This window comes from Lepidochelys kempii, chromosome 5, assembly GCF_965140265.1.
Source record: "Lepidochelys kempii isolate rLepKem1 chromosome 5, rLepKem1.hap2, whole genome shotgun sequence".
Taxonomy (NCBI): Eukaryota; Metazoa; Chordata; order Testudines; family Cheloniidae; genus Lepidochelys; species Lepidochelys kempii.
The window spans coordinates 25040129-25060590 of NC_133260.1; the positions used below are offsets into that span (position 1 = coordinate 25040129).

At 42.8% G+C, this 20462-nt stretch overlaps 1 protein-coding gene across 20 annotated transcripts in view; it reads right to left on the reverse strand.

The window, feature by feature from the left end:
* Nucleotides 1–270: 270 nt before the first annotated feature.
* Nucleotides 271–20462, reverse strand: part of PRLR (prolactin receptor) — a 325280-nt gene continuing 305088 nt past the window's right edge. For all 20 annotated transcript variants that reach the window (XM_073343732.1, XM_073343723.1, XM_073343728.1 and 17 more), the window contains 7 exons: nucleotides 19657–19786; nucleotides 17588–17757; nucleotides 14618–14787; nucleotides 12723–12864; nucleotides 11733–11832; nucleotides 7033–7102; nucleotides 271–6141 (listed from right to left, as the gene is read on the reverse strand). In XM_073343732.1, coding sequence (XP_073199833.1) covers nucleotides 5122–6141; nucleotides 7033–7102; nucleotides 11733–11832; nucleotides 12723–12864; nucleotides 14618–14787; nucleotides 17588–17757; nucleotides 19657–19786 — 1802 coding nt within the window. In that variant the 3' untranslated portion in view covers nucleotides 271–5121. The remainder of the gene's footprint in view (nucleotides 6142–7032; nucleotides 7103–11732; nucleotides 11833–12722; nucleotides 12865–14617; nucleotides 14788–17587; nucleotides 17758–19656; nucleotides 19787–20462) is intronic.

A 20462-nucleotide genomic window follows, 5' to 3' on the forward strand; every position in this document is an offset into this window, starting at 1 on the left:
TCTAGTAGGTAGTTCATCCATCTGTCTGTCTATCAGAGGTGATGTGAGAAGTCGTCTTCTAGGCTAGTGTAAGGTGCCTTTGCAGAAACCTGATTTATAGGTACCTGTAACCAGTGATGAGCTGCCAAAATCTTAACAGCTGGTTCCCTCCTCACCCCACGAGGGGGTCGTTGCCCACCCCCACCCTCCAGGACTCCTGCCCCATCCAATCCCCCACGTATCTTGATGCCACTCCCCCCCCGGACCCCTGCCCCATCCATCCCCCTCCCCTGACTGCCCCCAGAACCGGGCAGGAGGGTCTCGTGGGCCACTGTAGTGGGTGCCCAACCCGCCCCTAAGAGCCAGAGGGACCTGCCGGGGGGGGGCGAGGTGGGGAGTCCTGGCTGTGCTTACCTGGGGCAGCTCCCAGGAAGCATCCGGCAGGTCCCCCTGGCTCCTAGGGGCGGGGGAGTGTAGGTAGGGGGGAACAGAGGGAGCGGCTGCTCCCCCCACTGATCATATCAAAAGTGGCGCCTTAGGTGCCAACTCCGTGGGTGCTCCGGGGCTAGAGCTCCCATGGGGAAAATTTGGTGGGTGCAGAGCACCCACCGGCAGCTCCCCGCCCCACGCCCGACTCCAGCTCACCTCACCTCTGCTCCACCTCCTCCCCTGAACACGCCGCCCCGCTCTGCTTCTCCACCCCCCGGCTTCCTGCGAATCAGCTGTTTGCATGGGAAGCCTGGGAGGGCTGAGAAGCAGGCGGCGGCTTCGTGCTCAGGCCCAGGGAGGCAGAGGTGAGCTGGGGTGGGGAGCGGTTCCCCTGCATGCTTCCCAGGTTACCTGCTGCGGCATGGGCGGCCCTCCTCGCGCCCCCCCCACCCCAGATCCCCTCCGGTTCTAAAAGGGCTTCTAAATTTAACAACCGGTTCCAGTGAACCGGTGTGAACCAGCTCCAGCTCACCACTGCTTGTAATATAATCTCATTTTATTCCCACATGAGAACATATTCCTTAAACAGCTGTAAATAAAAATCCTATTTGAAATTATGAAGATTAAATGACTGAACATCCAAAGAGCCATAAATATGAGTATCAGACTGAAGAATATTTTTTTTATTCTCAACTTCATGTGCACATGTACTTTCCAAATGTCAACGGATCAAATTCGAGGATGATGTTCTGCACAACTCCATTGGCTCTTGGAAGGTACACATCCAGAGAAGAAGAATTATTATTTAAAATCAAATTGCTACTTAAATGTGTGCATATATACACACATACATGGAATTGAGAATTTATATGCAAATGATTTTCCAAATGAACACCCTTATTTAATTATCTAACATCTCCCCCGCTCGCTTCCTCAAAAAAAGGAAACTCGAACAATTCACTCAAGAGATGTATTTAGACTGAATTACACTCTAGCTGCTTCAAACCAGCCAGGGAGAGTGCTTATTCACTTAAGCTGAAATTTAACCTCTTTGAACAAAGCCACAGTGATCTGGTGTCATGAGGGGGGGGGAAGCAGGATAGAATCTATGTCCTTGGACTTGCTTTAGGCAGCACTGCAGTCCTTCCACAGCTGCTCTGCCAACTGATGTATGGAATAGCAGTCATGGTCCGTCTGCTCCCTTTGGGTTTGGGCCATTGGGTCTGTTTATCTGTATATGAGATCTCCCACAGAGAGAGAGAGATTGGGCACCTTGTTTGCATCACAACAAGTATTTTAGACCAAATGTTCAAAAGGGCCTCCATTTTATGTGTGTACAAAGCTGTATTTATAGGCAAAAATGCCCATTTTCTCCTCATGGCAATTTGGGGTTTGCATGTGTCAAGTTTCTGAAAATACGTCTCTTAATGCCTTATCATCTCAAGTTCTTCAAATTAACAGAGGGATGTTGGAACTAGAATGGACCTAGCCCAGAAAATCATAATGATCCAGATTATCTGGTCCAGCCAGGCAATGCACAGTACAGAAACAGAGGTGAGCAGTGAGTATAAAACCCTGATCCTTGGGATATGGACTGACTGAACTCATAATGAAATTTCGAGAAGGCTAAAGATTGCTCTAAGTTGTGACTGATTGTCCGGACACAATGACTTCTTAGGACCAGAGGCACATCGCTTTTCCCCTGGCTGTACCCCCTATGCTATCTAACTGAATGTTACTCCAGAGATTTCCCCTATGTAAGGGGAATCTACAGGCTGAGCAACCTGCCTTTTTACTATCAGACACATAGGGCCTAGAGTGAGCCTGAGAATCTGGCCCTAATATACTTAATAATTTTTTGGGGGCTTAGGTATGACTATCAGTAATAACAAAAGGAGAGTGTCTGATTGGAACTGACTGTACCAGATCCACAGTTAGGAAACTGAAGTCCAGATAAAGAACTTTCAAACAGAGACAGATAGGGTCATTGTGTATTAACCGAGTGTGCATCCTTCCTGCTCCCCCCCAAAAAACATTCAACTTTTCTTTTTGATAATAGATAATTTCACTGCAATAATCATGGCATTCCCTATACAATGTAGAGAAAATACTGCAAACAGTGCAGTAAAGTAATCTAGTTATCCACAACAAAGTAAAATAGTTTAAGGGTGATCACTGTGTAGACAGACAGACAGAGACAGACACACACAGTGTATTTGATATCTACATAACATTGTGTTCTTTTTACAATTAATGCCTCTCCAAAGTCTTACTGTGTCAGAGTTAAGTAGACAGATGAACAAAGAGGGGCTTTCCTATGGCCCGAAGGTAGTATGTGTGGGCTCTGTTAGATGTGGCCTTCTGTATGTTGGCTAAGCAGCTGGCTCAGTGCACAAGCCCAAAAAGGTGCCTACTGGAAAACTCCAGAACTGTTGAGGGGAAGGGGTGGGATGGGGAAGGTGTGTGCATGTCCTGTAAATATATTTCCCATCACTTGCACAACACAATGCGCTATCCTCAGCCTGACCTTCTTCCCCATCTCACTGGGCCACTATACCTATGGATGTTACTTAGCTAAGTATATTCTGTACTTAGCCCAATTGCAAGGGAGACAAATACATCATCATTTGACTGTATTTTCCTTTAGAAAATAAAGCTTTTCTTGCGGCGGGGGCAGAGGGTCAGAAAAGGAGTGCCATTATTTCCAGTTGTCATTTTGGGGTGACTGGGCTGCTTCCTGCCAGCCTCAGTTACTAGCAATGGCAGAAGGCTCTATTGCTCCATTTTCATTAGGGGGGGAACTGCCCCAGACCAAATCTATGACCCCTCCTCCTTCTTAATTTTAGCAGAGTAGAGGCTCTTTGACGTCAGGGGTCATGGCTCTTCATCCTATTGAGCTTGGACAGGGAGACATCCATTTTGGCAAACGTAACTTCTTTAAAATGTCCTCCCTGGCTCAGGGAAAAGCCTATCTTTTGTGTTAGGATGTAGGGGGATGTCATTCCATTGCGGATTGACTTTACACAGTTACTTGTATGGAACAGTCCACAGGCCAGCAGGAAGACAGCAATTTAGGGAGGGACAGAGCCCCCAGAACTTAACATTCCACTTAGTTTTACAGGAATAGTTGATAAAATAAATGGACTAACTAATTCTCAATTCATTGTATTACATCTACAGTCGATTAGAAATATATATTCAAAAGTTACTTCATATCCTTCATTATTCTACAAGTCTCCTTTAGTTATTTTGGTGTTTCACTATTGAAATGATAGCTTCACTTTTTATCACCTCTTCCTGCATTAGCAGAAAAAATCAGTGAAGTTGTCAGGTAGGTAAATAGTTCTGGGAAGTTAGAAAATATTTTATTTTTACTTTAGAAAAATAGTCTTCAAAAATACATTGTTGAACTCATGGGCTTTTACTAAAGTAGATTTTTATATTATGTACAATAAGGCAGTCTATCAAATAGTGTTCTTTCCTTTCAATAAAAGTGAACATTGTTTAGTTCTATTTGGCTAAGAGATGGGTGGGATGTAGTTTATTCATCATACTGAAAGGAAGCAGGAAAATATGTTGAGAATAATTTACTGCTTTGCTACTGTTACTTTAACATACAGTATTATCTTTTATATGTGAAATCGTCAACATCCAAAAAACTAACTTTTTTTTTAGGATTGAAAAAAATATATAATAGAAAAACCTATACCAGTGTTTAGAATTCATTAAGAAAAAATACACTGTATGCCATAGTAGTTCATCAGCAGTATACATGGTCTAGGAACTGTATGAACAATCATGGGTAAGGCTACGATTTTGTCACGGAGGTTGCGCAAGTCACGGAATCCTGGACTTCCAGAGACCTCTGTGACTTCAGCCCACAGCAGCTGGGAGTTGCAGGGTCCCTCTGCCCCCCCCCCCCCCCGAGGGTGGTGGAGGTACCCCTCAGCTTGCGGCCCCTGGGATCTCTGATCCACCGCAGGCAGTGGGGGACCCTGGAGCCCCAAGCCCCCATGGGTGGTAAGGGCCCCTGGAGCTCTGAGCTGCCCAGCCATGTGGGTGGTGTGGGGACTCCGCAGCTCCCCATTTTGCCATGGACATTTTTAGTAAGTCATGGACAGTCATGGCTTCTGTGAATTTTTCTTTATCGCCCGTGACCTGTCCATGACTTTTACTAAAAATATCCGTGATAAAATCTTAGCCTTACTCATGGTATACTGACCGACCTCCCCAAATTTTGTATCTTTGTTGAACCTGCAATATTTGGCTAGTTTTCATCAAATAACAGAAGAAATGCAAAGTTCAATAATTTTGTTTACAATGTAGTTTTCCATGGCACAAAATATCCACTTCTTTGTCCTTTCTCCCTAAATTGAAAAGCTATTTTAATGATCTGAGGTTTATTTATTCTAATTACATAAACCTACAAATCCCTTTTTTCTCTTTATTATACCCCAATTTGTAAGGGTTTTCCAAGAAACCATGCCATGTGCTTTTGTTTTACTGTACATAACTATTAACAGAAGAAAATCTATAAATCACAATTAGAAAATGAAAAAATTTGTTCTGCAATCAGCTAGTAGAAAACATAGAAAGGTGTGAGCTACAATTGAGCTTTAGTAATGTAATTCTATGTAACCCAAGAACATTCCATTTTAATTGGATTTAATTTACTCTGTAGTGTTACCTGAAGAAGGATAATCAAACTTTCAATTAATTAAAGGAGCACATAAAAGAAGTTGGATCGAGGTAATCTAATCCACCAGTGTCTATTTTGCACTCACTTGGAGCTGTAAAACAATGGCTCATATTTTTCTCTGTTTGACTCTGTTGAAGGTTCTGAACAGATTCCTTCAGAGGTTCTTGAAACATAGGTGTGGTCTGAACTCTTGAAACTGGTATTATTACTAGAATGCTGTTGTCCACAACTCTTGAGACCTTTGCATATTCCTTGCTGGTTCCAGGGACAGTACAGTTTTCAGGTTTGCCACTATTTTCTTTCTGTTTCGGTAATACAGCTAACGCCCCGTCTTGGTTGACTTTGTGAATTTCTACATAATCCATTAGTTTCGCAGACAAAAAAGGTGACTTCTCATTGGGCAGCAATTGCATTCTGTCTTGGTTAACTCTGGAGTGCAAGCTCTCCACTTCTCCTTTCTTGTCCAGTTTTTCCTCACTGATGGTTTCAGTGGGTTTAGAATATTGTGACTGATTTTCTTCATTTCCCCCCAAAACTGATGAAACATTCACATTCATGGTGCCAATGGCTATCTTACAAACATCCGTAATGTTGTGGTAGGAGCATTTAGGAGTCTGGTTGTTAGGTAGCTGAGCTCCAGGCCCTGTAGATAACTTTGCACCACCAATGCTAAAATAAGGTATAATCTCTTTTAGGTCTGTGCTCTGAATTCTGCAGCTGCTTTTTCTCGCATTATTTTCTGGAATTTCACTGATATCTGGTGTTTGAAATGCTGATGGAGGAATTCTGGGCTCCCTGCTCCTCTCAGAGAGCAGGAAAGGGCTGTCACAGCTCCCTCTCCCTGAGTCACTGTCTGTTTCCTTGTGTGTTAACTTCATATTTTTACTGGGATGACCTTTTTCATGACTTGGCATCAGTTGCTGATCCTCACTGTCATCTACCTCCAGAAATTCTACCAGTAGGTCCTCACAGTCTGATGTTGGAGGGAAGTCTTGGCAACCCAGAGCACTCAAAAACTCATCGGATCTCCCTGTCTGAGGGGATAGTAACAATATACATTACAATCGCATTTGTGGCCAACTGTAAGATTTATCAGTTATTAGTATTTCTCTCCCACCCTGACCGCAGTGATTAGTCTACACCTATAACATGGAAAACATGCTTGAATGCTGCAGTTGCTGTAACGTGTGCAGTTATACGGTTAAGGCTACTCTGAACCTAACCTTGTTTTGGTACAAAACATAGTGGGAGCCTACAAGCACCTCATGTGAACCCCTTGTTCAGGGGCCAGATAGCCCCAAAACTTGTGCTTATGGCACAAAAGGACCAGGGGAATCTAGTGATGACAATGGTACTAGGCAGCCATGGGGAGGGGAAGGACAGGATGATGGAAGACTATGGCCCAGCCACCTCTTCTCCACTGGACAGCAGAGCATTGTGGGAAGCATATACTGTATCCTAAAAAAAAGAGCTGACAAGAGTCACTCAGGCATTAAGTGCCCCTGGTGCTCTAGGAGGCATTATGACAGCCACTGGGGTGACCTTTTTCATGACTTGGCATCAGTTGCTGATCCTCACTGTCCTCTGCCTCCAGAAATTCTACCCGTGCCACTAGTCCTCCTTTTCTTTCTGCGAATACAGACTAACACGGCTGCTACTCTGAAAATGCCTCTGAGAGTAACTGCTGGTACCCCTCTTCAAATCCACTCCCCCCCCCCCAGTGAAGGCAGTAGCTTAAAGGCATGTCCTGTCCATATAATCAACCTGGCCATTTTACTTATTCCTCAAACAAATTTAAGCTATAAAGTACCTAGTTAGGCTTGTTCCAGTATTAAATGCAAATGCCATCTTTGTTGCATTCATTATTACAAAGCTTGGCAAAGTATGTAGCACTGAATTCCACTATATTCTTTAGTAATACCCACCTCTAGCAGATGTGTATCAAGTCCCTTTATCTTGGGCCCTGGGACTGGTGGTAAGATGCAGGTTACCATACTGAAAAAAACAAAGGCAGAGAACATAAGAAGTGAACGCACAGACCCTATTGCCTGAACTGCTAGCCTATTTCAATACCAGTTCAAACATTTCTAATGTATTTGATACCTTTCTTATTAGACCCCAGCCCACTGTGTAACCCCTTCCCAGGACAGCGTCAGCCAGGTATAGCTCAGTAAACATTTTAAAGTGCCTTACATATCTATACAGGAAAGGGAATAGTACAAATACTGTTGTGAAGGTAATTACTTATAAACTGGAAATGTAAAAAAATTTGATGACAACCACTGTAAGTGATAGACATTGTCAGAATCACTTATTTCTATTATTACAAACATTTGGAATAGTACGGCACCTAACATCATTTTGGTGCTGAAATGCAGCTATCTCACGTGTGGACCACAGCAGCTGCTAAAACCATACAGCAACACTACACAACATTTTGATGATGCAACTGAAGAAAAATGCACTATTCAACTGAAACTGAATGGAGTAATTAAAATTCACTCTGATTGTAATCTGTGATTTTGGCACAAGTCTTAAACTTCAAATAGTGTGCCCAGGCCTCAGGCTAATGTGCTTTTTCAATCACTAAACAGTTCCAGTTCACAGGGGAATAATCTGAGGGCTTGTCTACACTTGCAGCACAACTTTAGCATTCAGCCCTGGTCTACACTACGAGTTTAGGTTGAATTTAGCAGCGTTAGATCGATTTAACCCTGCACCCGTCCACACAACAAAGCCATTTTTGTCGACTTAATGGGCTCTTAAAATTGATTTCTGTACTCCTCCCCGACGAGGGGATTAGCGCTGAAATCGACATTGCTGGGTTGAATTTGGGTTAGTGTGGACACAATTCGACCGTATTGGCCTCCGGGAGCTATCCCACAGTGCTCCATTGTGACCGCTCTGGACAGCACTCTCAACTCGGATGCACTGGCCAGGTAGACAGGAAAAGCCCTGCAAACTTTTGAATTTCATTTCCTGTTTGACCAGCATGGCAAGCTGATCGTGCAGATCTCATCAGCATAGGTGACCATGGAGTCCCAGATAGCAAAAGAGCTCCAGCATGGACCGAACGGGAGGTACTGGATCTGATCGCTGTATGGGGAGACGAATCCGTGCTATCAGAACTCTGTTCCAAAAGATAAAATGCCAAAACATTTGAAAAAATCTCCAAGGGCATGAAGGACAGAGGCTACCACAGGGACCTGCAGCAATGCTGTGTGAAACTGAAGGAGCTCAGGCAAGCCTACCAAAAATCCCAAGAGGCAAACGCCTACTCGGGTTCAGAGCCCCAGACATGCCGCTTCTTTGATGAGCTGCATGCATTTATAGGGGGTGCCCCTACAACTACCCCACACCTATATGTGGACTCCTGCAAGGGAGTCTCTCGCAACAGGAATGAGGATTTTGGGGACGAGGAAGATGATAGCACACACCAGGCAAGCAGAGAAGCTGTTCTCCCTGACAGACAGGAACTGTTTATCACCCTGGAGACAGTACCCTCCCAACCAGGGCTCCTGGACCTTGAAGACGGAGAAGGCACCTCTGGTGAGTGTACCTTTGTAAATATAATACACAGTTTAAAAGCAAGCGTGTTGAATGATTAATTTGCCCCGAAGACTTGGGATGCATTTGTGGCCAGTACAGCTACTAGAAAAGTCTGTTAACGTGTCTGGGGATGGAGCAGAAATCCTCCAGGGACATCTCAATGAAGCTGTTCTGGAGGGACTCCCAAAGCCTTTGCAAAAGGTTTCTGGGGAGAGCAGCCTCATTGCGTCCTCCATGGTAGTACACTTTACCATGCCAGGCCAGTAGCACGTAGTCTTGAATCATTGCATAACAAAGCATGGCAGTGTGTGGTCCTGTTGTTTGCTGGCATTCAAGCAACATCCGTTCTTTATCTCTGTGTGTTATCCTCAGGAAAGTGATATCATTCATGGTCACCTGGTTGAAACAGGGGAATTTTATTAAGGGGACATTCAGAGGTGGCCATTCCTGCTGGGCTGTTTGCCTGTGGCTGAAAAGAAATCATCCCCACTGTTAGCCACGTGGTGGGGGAAGGGGTGAAGCGATCATCCCAGAAAATTGGGTGTGTGTGAGGGGGTTAGTTGGGTTTATGCTGCACGTTAACCCAAAAACATCAGCCCATACTTTTAAAAGGCCAATGTGTCTTTCAATTTTACTATCCCTTTTTTCCTCCTGCAGCGGCATATGTTTCAATGCTGCCACTAGCATCTCCATCCCAGAGGCTAGTGCAGATAAGAAGGCGAAAAAAACGCACTCGTGATGAAACGTTCTCTGAGCTCATGCTGTCCACCCAAACTGAAAGATCCCAGCAGAATGCGTGGAGGCAGACAATAGCAGAGTCCAGGAAAGCACAAAATGAACACGAGGACAGGAGGGACACGCGAGAGGACAGGTGGCAGGATCAAGAGGAAAGGTGGTGGCAGCATAATGAGAGGAGGCAGGATGCAATGCTGAGGCTCCTGGAGGATCAAACTGACATGCTCCAGCGTATGGTTGGGGTGCAGGAAAGGCACAGACTGCCACTGCAGCCCCTGCATAACCAATCTGCCCTCCTCCCCAAGTTCCATAGCCTCCTCACCCAGACGCCCAAGAACATGGGGGGGGGGCCCTCTGGGCACCCAACCACTCCACCCCAGAGGACTGCCCACACAACAGAAAGCTGGCATTCAATAAGTTTTGAAGTGCAGTGTGGCCTTGTCCTTCCCTCCACACCCCCCCTCCCAGGCTACCTTGGCAGTTATCCTCCTATTTGTGTGACAAATTAATAAAGAATGCATGGATTTGAAACAACAATGACTTTATTGTTTCTGCAAGCGGTGATTGAAGGGGGGAGAGGTTCTGCATATACTGCATGATAATGCGCAAGGTGTTTAGAATGCTCGTAACTGCCACAGTGATCTGAGCGGGCTCCATGCTTGCCATGGTATGGTGTCGTCTGCAGGAGAGCAGAGTTGCAAGGGAAGCGGTGGTTGGATGACCAGTTTTGCAGACCTACTGCACTGTCTGCTGCCAAGACACAACAGCTGAGCGGGCTGCACGCTTGCCGTGGTATGGTGAGACAAGAGCAGCCAAGCAGAGTTGCAGCGGAAGTGATCCTGCAAGACCACCAGGAGAGCAGGGTGCGAGCGGAAGCAGTGGATGACGATGGTCATATAGAGGACCTGCGAGGTGGATTCATAGCATCAGGAGAGCAGAGTGGCAGCAGAAGAGGTGGATGACGATGACAGTTAGCAGTCCTACTGCACTGTCTGCTGAAAGCAGTATGGCGCCCGCACGGGAAAAAAGGCGCAAAACAATTGTCTGCCGTTGATTTCCTGGAGGGAGGAGCGACTGTCGACATGTACCCAAAACCACCTGCGACAATGTTTTTGCCCCATCAGACATTGGGAGCTTAACCCAGAATTCCAATGGGTGGCGGAGACTGCGGGAACTGTGGGATAGCTACTCACAGTGCAACGCTCCGAAAGTCAACGCTAGCCTCGGTACTGTGGACGCCCTCTGCTGACTTAATGCGCTTAGTGCATTAGTGTGGGAACAAACACACAACCGATTGTATAAAATTGCTTTCTAAAAAATCAAGTTCTATAAATTCGAGCTAATTTTGTAGTGTAGACTTACCCTTAGTGAAGACACTACCTATGCTGATCAGAGAGCTTCTCCTATTGGTGCAGGTACTCCACCTGCCCGAGAGGCGTTTGCTATGTCGACAGGCAAAGCCATCCCATTGACATAGCACTGCCTACATCAGGAGTTCAGTCAGTATAACTGCCACACTTTCAGTGACATAGTTAAACTGACATGCGTTTTTAGGATAGACCAGGGCTCAACCTCTAATGGCCAGCTAGTGTCTAAGTGGGTGGGAGGAGATTTCCCCCATGCAAGAGCCTGTCACAATCACAACTGCAATCTCTGTCCGTAGTTGGGGGAGCTCAAGGAATGCTTCCTTCAAACGCCCTCATAGTGCCCCAAAGGGAACAGGGAGGGGTAGAACTAGGAGACAACGCCAGGCACTTGCCCAAAGTTTATCAAAGCACAACTCTCCCTGGGGCACTGTGGGTCTGCAAAGCCCAGCACAGGCACTGATAGGCACTATTGGTTCTAAATATCTATTCAAAAGAAAAACACTCCATAGTGAAAACAAACAACAAAAAAAGTGCCACCATTTCACTGTCTCACTAGAAAAATAATATAAGTTACAGATATCGCTTTGCGACAGCAGCTAACCAGTAAACACTATTTCCAGCACTAGGCACTTCACGCTGCTGGGGTGAGAAATAAACAAAAAGCCATGTGAGGAAGAAACAAAAAGCCAAAATAGAAGGCGCACACAGAAGTAGAAATACTACATAATACAATGTTTGCCAAATGAACTAGGAAAAACTAAACAGGAAGCTCAAGGCTAGATTCTCAGTCAATGTAAATAGGCATAGCTCCAGTGAAGTTAAATTTACATTAGTTCAGAATCTAATTATTTATTGATAAGCTTCTAACAGACCATAAAAACAATGGAAAATTAAAACAAATGTTAAAAGCTTATTTTTAAAGGTAATTAACTAAATCCTTTAGATTTAATACAAACACTAAGGCAGTGACTTACCTAAAGCCTTTCAAAGCCATCGTCCAGATAATGATTAAGCAAATGACGGATGATAATACAGCCACGAAGATCCAGACAATCACATCCTTCAATTCTATGTCTGGAAAATACAAGCAGGAATGCTTAAATTGCATACAGTCTAGCAGCTAAAAAGTGGGTGATAAAAATGTTGCAAATGGCACCTATCTTTAAAATGGGCCTACCCCCCAAACTCAGTTTTGTGGCTTGAGACCATCTCTACTACATACTGATCTACTGCATCATATTGGTGCTTGATATTTAGGTGCTTTTCACCTGATGGCACAGCACAGGAAATAAAATGCCTAGGAGAAAAATCCTATAAGAGTAAAAAGTACACAAGGAGGGTAAATTTTGCCACAGCAAGATACACCAACACAGGACAGAGAAGCAAGGGCAGCATCTATGCCATGCATAGATCTGTTTTTGTGAATAGTTTAGTCATTTCATTGTCAAGTCCTGTATAATATAATTAATGAAATGATAGGGAGGGGGCAACTACTGGATGGCTTTGAGAATTTCTAATGGTACACGAAGCTTTATACCTTTAGGCCAGTTCAAATACAACCTCTGTAGGCAGTGACTAAGAACTATTACCATCTGATGTTAATGGCTGTTTGGTGTCTTATACAGTAATCTTCGTGCTGTTCACAATGGACAAGTATCCACATATCAAAACCACCATAATAAAAGGCACTAAACAGCACCCTGGCTGGCAGATTCAGCGGAGTGGCCAATGCTTAAATGGGTAAGGAGAATGAACCACCTTCTTACTCGGAAGTAATCAAGGCTGAGGCAAATTGAGAGCATGGTGTAGGGAATCTGCCACTTCTGCTACCTTAGCAATGTTTTATTTATCCTGTGGGTAATACAGGACTTCAGTCTTCAGGGCTGCTAGTGGGGCAGCTAACTAATGTACTAAATTCACTTCCATTTAAAAATAATTAATAAAAGGAGGATCAAACAACTCACCACTGGGGATTTGAATATAACTTTCTGAGCTCCATTCACTCCATTCTCCATGGTCCGGTTTGCAGTGTACCTGTGCAATGTATTTCTTTCCTGGATTTAAACTAAACAACTTGTATTGTGTTTGTTGTCCAACAAAAATTGTCTGAAGAATAAAGAACACAAAACCCATAAAAACTGAGACCATAAGAACGGCGATACTGGGTCAGACCAATGGTCCATCTAGCCAATATCCTGTCTTCTGACAGCGGCCAATGCCACATACTTCAGAGGGAATGACCATAACAAGGCAATTATTGAACAATTCATCCCCTGTCATCCCATCCCAGTATCTGGTAGTCAGAGACTTCGGGACATCCAGAGCATGGGGTTGCATCCCTGAGGCATTTTGCTATAAAAATTTTAGGCTATTTAGAAAGTTGACAAAGTAATGGGAGTGTAAAATGAACAATACTGAAACTAGATAGCAACATAAGAATTGCAATATGGGTATAGAATAATGGACCATCTATTAAATAGCCATTTATCAGTTTTCTAGTATAATGCTGTGAGAAAGATGGAGGAGATGGTATGATGGGATAAAATGGTTTTGGTAATTAAATATTCATGGTAAATAGGCTCAATGGCCTGTGATGGGCTATTAGATGGGGTGAGATCCGAGTTACCCAGGAAAGAATTTTCTGTAGTATCTGGCTGATGAATCTTGCCCATATGCCCAGGGTTTAGCTGATCGCCATATTTGGGATCGGGAAGGAATTTTCCTCCAGGGCAGATTGGAAGAGGTCCTGGAGGTTTTTCGCCTTCCTCTGTAGCATGGGGCACGGGTCACTTGCTGGAGGATTCTCTGCTCCTTGAAGTCTTTAAACTACGATTTGAGGACTTCAATAGCACAGATATAGGTGTGAGATTTTTTTTTTTGTAGGAGTGGTGGGTGAAATTCTGTGGCCTGCGTTGTGCAGGAGGTCAGACTAGATGATCATAATGGTCCCTTCTGACCTAAATATCTAAAATAAAAAAAAATATCTATGAAAGAATTTTAGCTCTAGTGCAATGTTTAAGTGAAACTATTGTGAAAACACATCAGGACTGGATCTCCCCTTCTCCCAGGTTTTATTTATTTTGGTTTATGAATATGAAAAACAAGGAAGGATCCAGTAGATGATGAAGGTGGTGGGGAAGAGGATGTCCTCTAGTGATGCGGGGAACTCAGTTAAAAAAAATTCATTCTGAGTTTTGCATTTTGAAAATGTGAAACTTGAAAGGGTTTAGAGAATATTGAAAAGAGCAACACAAGCCAACAGAGAGAGGCAGCATTTTGGAGGAGCAATATCTGATGGCGGACCAAAGATGAACTCTGAGCAGAGCTCAAGTGAGTAGCGAAGGCAGAAGAAAGAGTTGTGAGCTTGGAACCCAAACAAAATGTCCCCAGATTTAAGGACAGGAAGAGGTAAAGGCTTGTGCATACACTGTCATTATATAGCCTGCCAATAGAATCTAATGATCATTTGCATGGATGGAAATAGTTTCGGATAATTTTACCAGAGATTGGTACTGAGCTTTCTGTTAGAAATTTTATGTCTGTGGTTTAGAATAGATTATCATGGTGAACAACAACAATCAAACCCATATCTAGAACACGGTTAAACTAGGACTGACAATTTAAAGAGTATGATAATAATACAGTTAATGTACAGTCAAATATTTTTGCCACTGGTTACCACACAGAGGTATCTGAGATACCACTTTATTTTCTTCTCTAGGTGTAGGAAAATACTGCAATCTCTCATATAGCACTATAAGGCAACTTTTGGTAATGCTGAATTTTTGATGGTGTCTGGTGTGTTACATTCATGGATATAATATAATTGACAAGAGAAGACCAGCTAGGAAAATCTTACCTCCCATTCTTCCCCTTCTTCAGGTTTTAGTCGCAACTTATATTCAAGAGTAAGCCACCCAGATTTGACATCAGCCAGTGGAGGTGGATACCATTTCAACAACAGATATGGTTTTCCATCTACTTGTTTTTTTACTTCTAGAGACAGGTTCACAGGAGGGTCTGGCTGAACTGTACAAGGGAGAGATCAGAGATGAAGGGTTTTAATCACCTTTGCCTTGCACCTTGGGAAGTAATTTACACTTCTGCAGAGTGGATGTAAAATGCCATCAATTGATGTAAGAAAAGTGAGTAGAGAATTCTAAATTGGGAGTGTTTTATATTCATCTGCTACCTGCAACTGTCAGGTTTGTTATAACTCTTTCTGGTATTGTGATAAAGGGGATTAATAACCTTTTGGAAATGCACGGTAGCATGAATGCACGAATTCGAAGCAATCAGAATAGTTTATGCATTGAGTTCATTTTGAGATTTGTAATATTATGGACTGATAACAATTAAAACTGAAAATTATTTTTTGCTGCACTATTGTTTGCTGTGTTACTGTTACCTCTCTCCCTCATAACCTTGAAGAGACAACATAGCTAGTGGGAGTAAAATATAGTAAAAATCTATTGTCATGGAAGTCAGCAGATATATCTCTGTATGCGTAAAAGTAGCAGATTTAAGTGATTAAGTAGGTAATATTTTACATAGCGACCTCTCTCACATAAAATTCAGAAAACCCAAGAGCACAGTCTCCATGTGCATATGCAGTATTTAAAAATAATACCTGAGTCGCTGGCCAGTATAAACATTAAGGCATTCTCTACACTAGCAATAATTGAATCCAAATTCCAGCACCAATCAGCAGCATTGCAGCTGCATCGTTTCAAATGGCTAGTGTAGACAGATTCAGGCATTTTTACCAATATGCCACAAAAACCTGCGCTGAGTAAGTATTCATGACATGGTGGTAAAAATACCATAGCCATGTCTACAGTAGTAGTACTTACACGGTTTCTAGCACCTAGGCAGCTACACCACTTCTGGCAAACTGGTACTAAATTTTTCTAAGATAGATGTACTCTTAAACACTCTTTCCCATGAAATAAACCGAATACTTGCCCAGTTACTTCTCTTAGGCAAAAGCCTGAGAAGAGAATGGGCCTCACACGATGACCCAAAGAGCAACTGACTCAAGCTCTATTGGACCTGATGGGAAAGCAAATTCCAGAGTAGAGGACACTCTCTATTGATAACACCATGACCCCAGACATTCAAATCTAGGGACTGTTAGTGGGAGTATCAACTTGACCTCAGCTTCTGTAGTGGCAGAATTGAAATGGTTTTTGGTGTTTCCCAGGGCTCAACTGAATAGAAATAAAAAACCAAAATATCCCTATGTGCTCCTACATGGGTGCTCATTTCTAAGTAACTAACACTTTTAGACCGTCTCTGGAAATTAAAACTTTGGGATAAACCAAACTCTAAGGAAGGGGTGTACTGCCTTATAATTGTACCAAATGTTTGAAACAGCGGAACATACTGACAGGTTTCAGAGTAACAGCCGTGTTAGTCTGTATTCGCAAAAAGAAAAGGAGTACTTGTGGCACCTTAGAGACTAACCAATTTATTTGAGCATAAGCTTTCGTGAGCTACAGCTCACTTCATCGGATGCATACTGTGGAAAGTGTAGAAGATCTTTTTATACACAGAGACCATGAAACAATACCTCCTCCCACCCCACTCTCCTGCTGGTAATAGCTTATCTAAAGTGATAAGCTTTAGATAAGCTATTACCAGCAGGAGAGTGGGGTGGGAGGAGGTATTTTTTCATGCTTTATGTGTATAAAAAGATCTTCTACACTTTCCACAGTATGCATCCGATGAAGTGAGCTGTAGCTCACGAAAGCTTATGCTCAAATAAATTGGTTAGTCTCTAAGGTGCCACAAGTCCTCCTTTTCTTTTAGCGGAACATACTGTATTTGGTACATGTATGTGTGAAATATGTACGTTTGTTGATACGCGAATAATATCAAATGCCATTTCTGTCCTGTTTTCTACTTCTGGGGCATTCAGGAAATATAGCAGGTAACAGAAACTTAAAAAATGGTCAAAGACTTGCATGGAATGTAACCACTCAACTAGAGCTATCTGAATAACCAATTTTCTGTTCAACTGCCAAATGAAAAATTGAAAAAAAAAGTTGTTATAGGTCAACCCAAAATGAAAATGTTTTGAATTTTTTGGTGAAATGAAATGTTGAAAAAAGTTTTGTTTTGGGTTGACCAAAATGTTTTAGCCAACCCAAACTAAATGATTTATTTCAATTTTGAGGTTTTTAAAAGATATTTAATTTTTTTCAAAATAAAATTGAGGGAAATTCAGAAATGAAACATCTGTCTGAAACTAAAAGTCAAAACATTTTGTTTTGGAAATGTTGAAACAAACCATTTTGATATATCCAAGTTTTAAAATATTTTTTCTAACCAAAACAATTTGCAGAAATTGACCTGAATTTGCAAATTGTTTCAGTCAACCCAAATCTGCATTTTTTGGTGAAAAATGGAAAAAAGGAATCTCCATCCTTAGAGGTTTTTAAGGCCTGGCTTGACAAAGCTCTGGCTGGGATGATTTAGTTGGGGTTGGTCCTGCTTTAAGCAGGGGGTTGGACGAGATGACCTCCTGAGGTCTCTTCCAACCCTAATCATCTATGATTCTATGAAAAAAGATTTAGAATGAAAAATTTCATCCAGCTCTTAAAATAACATGGATTAAAATCAGTGCAATTTTAAAAATGTGTTATTTTTGCACACTGGTAGGAGGTTATATACATTTGTCAGAAGTTTTACCTTTGATGCCACATTGCATGGGTATATATTTTTTACACATTAATTACCTGGGTCCTGAACACTGGATCTGAAAGCCCATGCACTTTGGATTAGTTTGCTTCTGGTTCCACTGTTTAAAAAAGCCTTAATGTCTTACCTATGTAAGTCACATCCACATATTGAGGCTCAGAGATGTTACTGCCCATCTTATTGGTTGCCTTTATGGTGATATTATAGATTGCCCAAAGTGAGGTGTGCTTTTTATCAAAGTAACAGGAATTGGGGCCTGCAGTTCTGTAATCTGGACATTCATTGATTGATTTGTCTCTGAAATTAAAGAAACGTAATGATCAGGAAATATACAGAATAAAGCACATGAATTTTACTACTATCACTACTAGTTACTTAAGACTGGATATCACGCACTCATGCTCTGGGGGATGGGAAAAAGGCATAAAATGCTGATCCAGCTCAGGGGAGCAATAAGGCAGGACTCATTCCCAGCATTCAAGCGTGTGCAGTAGGCCCTAGATACTGAGATGATCTGTACACCACGGTCCCCAAAAGGTGTGGTCTATCAACTGTGTATGGGAAGGTTCAGTTGGGTAAATGCTGCACTGGGTTAGCTGGTTCTCTTTCAGAACAACAGCAAAGTGTGTCCCACTGCATGCCACCTGCCTCTGCCAAGTGTCAGCTACTAGGTGGCCTTGGAAAAATCTTTTAACTAGACTACTAAATACTAAATAATTCAAACATTTACTCCCCCCCAAATTCATTTCGTATCTCTGATATACCTTCAACATCTGTTTTGTGCATCTCTCCCCCAAACCCCAAACCTATCCTGTGTCTTTCACACTCTGCCCCTCAAAAATCTAGTTTGTGCCTCTCTCTATGTCCGCAGTAATCCATTTATTACTATTCCCAAACTAAGGGTATGTCCACCCTAGATCTGGAAGGTGTAAATTCCAGCTCCAGGAGATGTACCTGCGGCTAGCTAGTGTTCTAAAAATAGAAGTGTAGTCCTAGCAGCGCAAGCAGCAGGAGGAGCTAGCTGCCCCACGTATGTACTTAAAGTATTGATGGGATCATACTTGGGGCAACTAGCTCCTCCTACCATTTCTGCCACCATGGCTACACTTCTATTTTTAGTGCGCTAGCTCGATCAGAGCTAGCATGAGTATGTCTCCTTGAGTTGGAATTTACACCTTCCAGCTCTAGTGTAAACATACCCTAATTAGGGGTAGGGGAGGAGGTCCTTGACTGCAGGAAGTGTGCTCGTTTCCCAGCTCCCCCTAAGAAGCTGGAAGATATGACAGGAAGATGAGCATGTGGGCTCCACGCTTTGTCTCTCACCCTTTGAACTGGTGTCTGCACACTTCCTGAATGAGCCTGCTCTCACCAGACAACTACACACTTCAACATTAAGTTAGCTCATAGCTCAAGCATGAGCAATGCTGGGACAAGCCAAAAGTAGCTCGCTCCTCAGAACTAAACAAAAACATTGAATAACTTTTTATTAAGAAATTTTTGGAGATTGATTCTGGTGCTAGATGCTTTTATCCCTGGAATGGCCTTACCATGATCACATTTTGTGTAGTTCTACCCTACCATTGTCTATGGATCTCTATGCAAAAGACTTGATACGAAGATGTTAATTTTAAAAACAGGTAATTTTGGGTGGCCTTGTGTCTCAGGAGCCCGTTGGCCAAAGGGCCCCAAATCTGTACCACAAACTGTGGCCTGGGCTTTAGAGTGGCATAGCAGTTTTCAAGGCAATCTGGCGAAGACTGTCAGAATGTCCCAGACAGACAAGGTGGGTGAAGTAAAATCTTTTAGTGGACCAACTTCTGTTGGTGAGAGAGACAAGCTTTTGAGTTTACACAGAGCTCTTCTTGTCTCTCTCACCAACAGAAGTTGGTCCACTAAAAGATACCACATCGGTCACCTTGTCTCTCTAATATTCTGGGACCAACAAGGCTACAACAACACTGCATAGAATATTTCAGTGCAGTTTGAAAAAGTGGCTTTAAACAGAAACCCTGCTGCAATCTCAGTTATGAAGCTGCTACTGCTGCTTCCTAATACAATTCATTTGTACAAAAACCTTATATTACTTTTTATTCCCCTGATAATTAACTACAATTTAAGAACAAATGAGAACTCAGATTCTGTAAACGTACATAAGATAAAATAATAGCCACAGAATAACTATCCACAGCGTCTTACCCCTCTTTGCTGTAGAACAGAGTGTAGTTGGTAGGAAGTCCTCCGTCTGAGCCGGGATTCCACCAGCAAGTAAAAGTTTCCTTTTCTGGAGAACGACACCTCAGTAGCTCAGGCTTTCCAGGGGGCTGCCCTGTAGAAATGCATAAATTATCTAGTTAATAAACTTAACTGACATACAGTACACAGAATAACATCAATCCTGAGTTTATGAATTATTGACAGGTATAGGACAGTCAGATTTAGGTATATTTATTGTACAAGAAAAAACATGTTTTCACTTCTACATCAGTAGAGAAGGAACGTCCAGTGGTTAGTACACTAGATTAGGCCTTGGGAAATCCAGGTTGAAGTCTGTGTGGAGCAGGAACTTGGTGTGTGACTTTGGGCAAGTCACTTAGCCACTCTGTGCCTCAGTTCCCTGTATGTAAAAATGGGGATAACAGCCCTGCCCTCCCTCGCAGGGATGTTGTGAGGATAAATACATTAAAGTTTGTGAGAGGCTCAGATACTGTGGTAACGGGGGCCATATAATTTCCTAAGGTATATATACTCTAGATAGGCCTGTCTATCTTCAGATTATTCTACACAAACCACTTTAAAAAAGAGCACTTCAGTTCTCTACTCATCATCCCAAAACTCTGTGTTAAGAAAAACAAAAAACAAATCGGCAAAAGAAGTCTAGCTGATGAAGCTGCATTTTCCTTCCAAGTGTTTCCCCATGTGTGTGTTCTCATCAGTGTTGTCCCTTCTCTCCTGCAGCACCAGACCAGGCTGAGTTGCCTTTAAGGGATAAGAAAAAGGAAGCA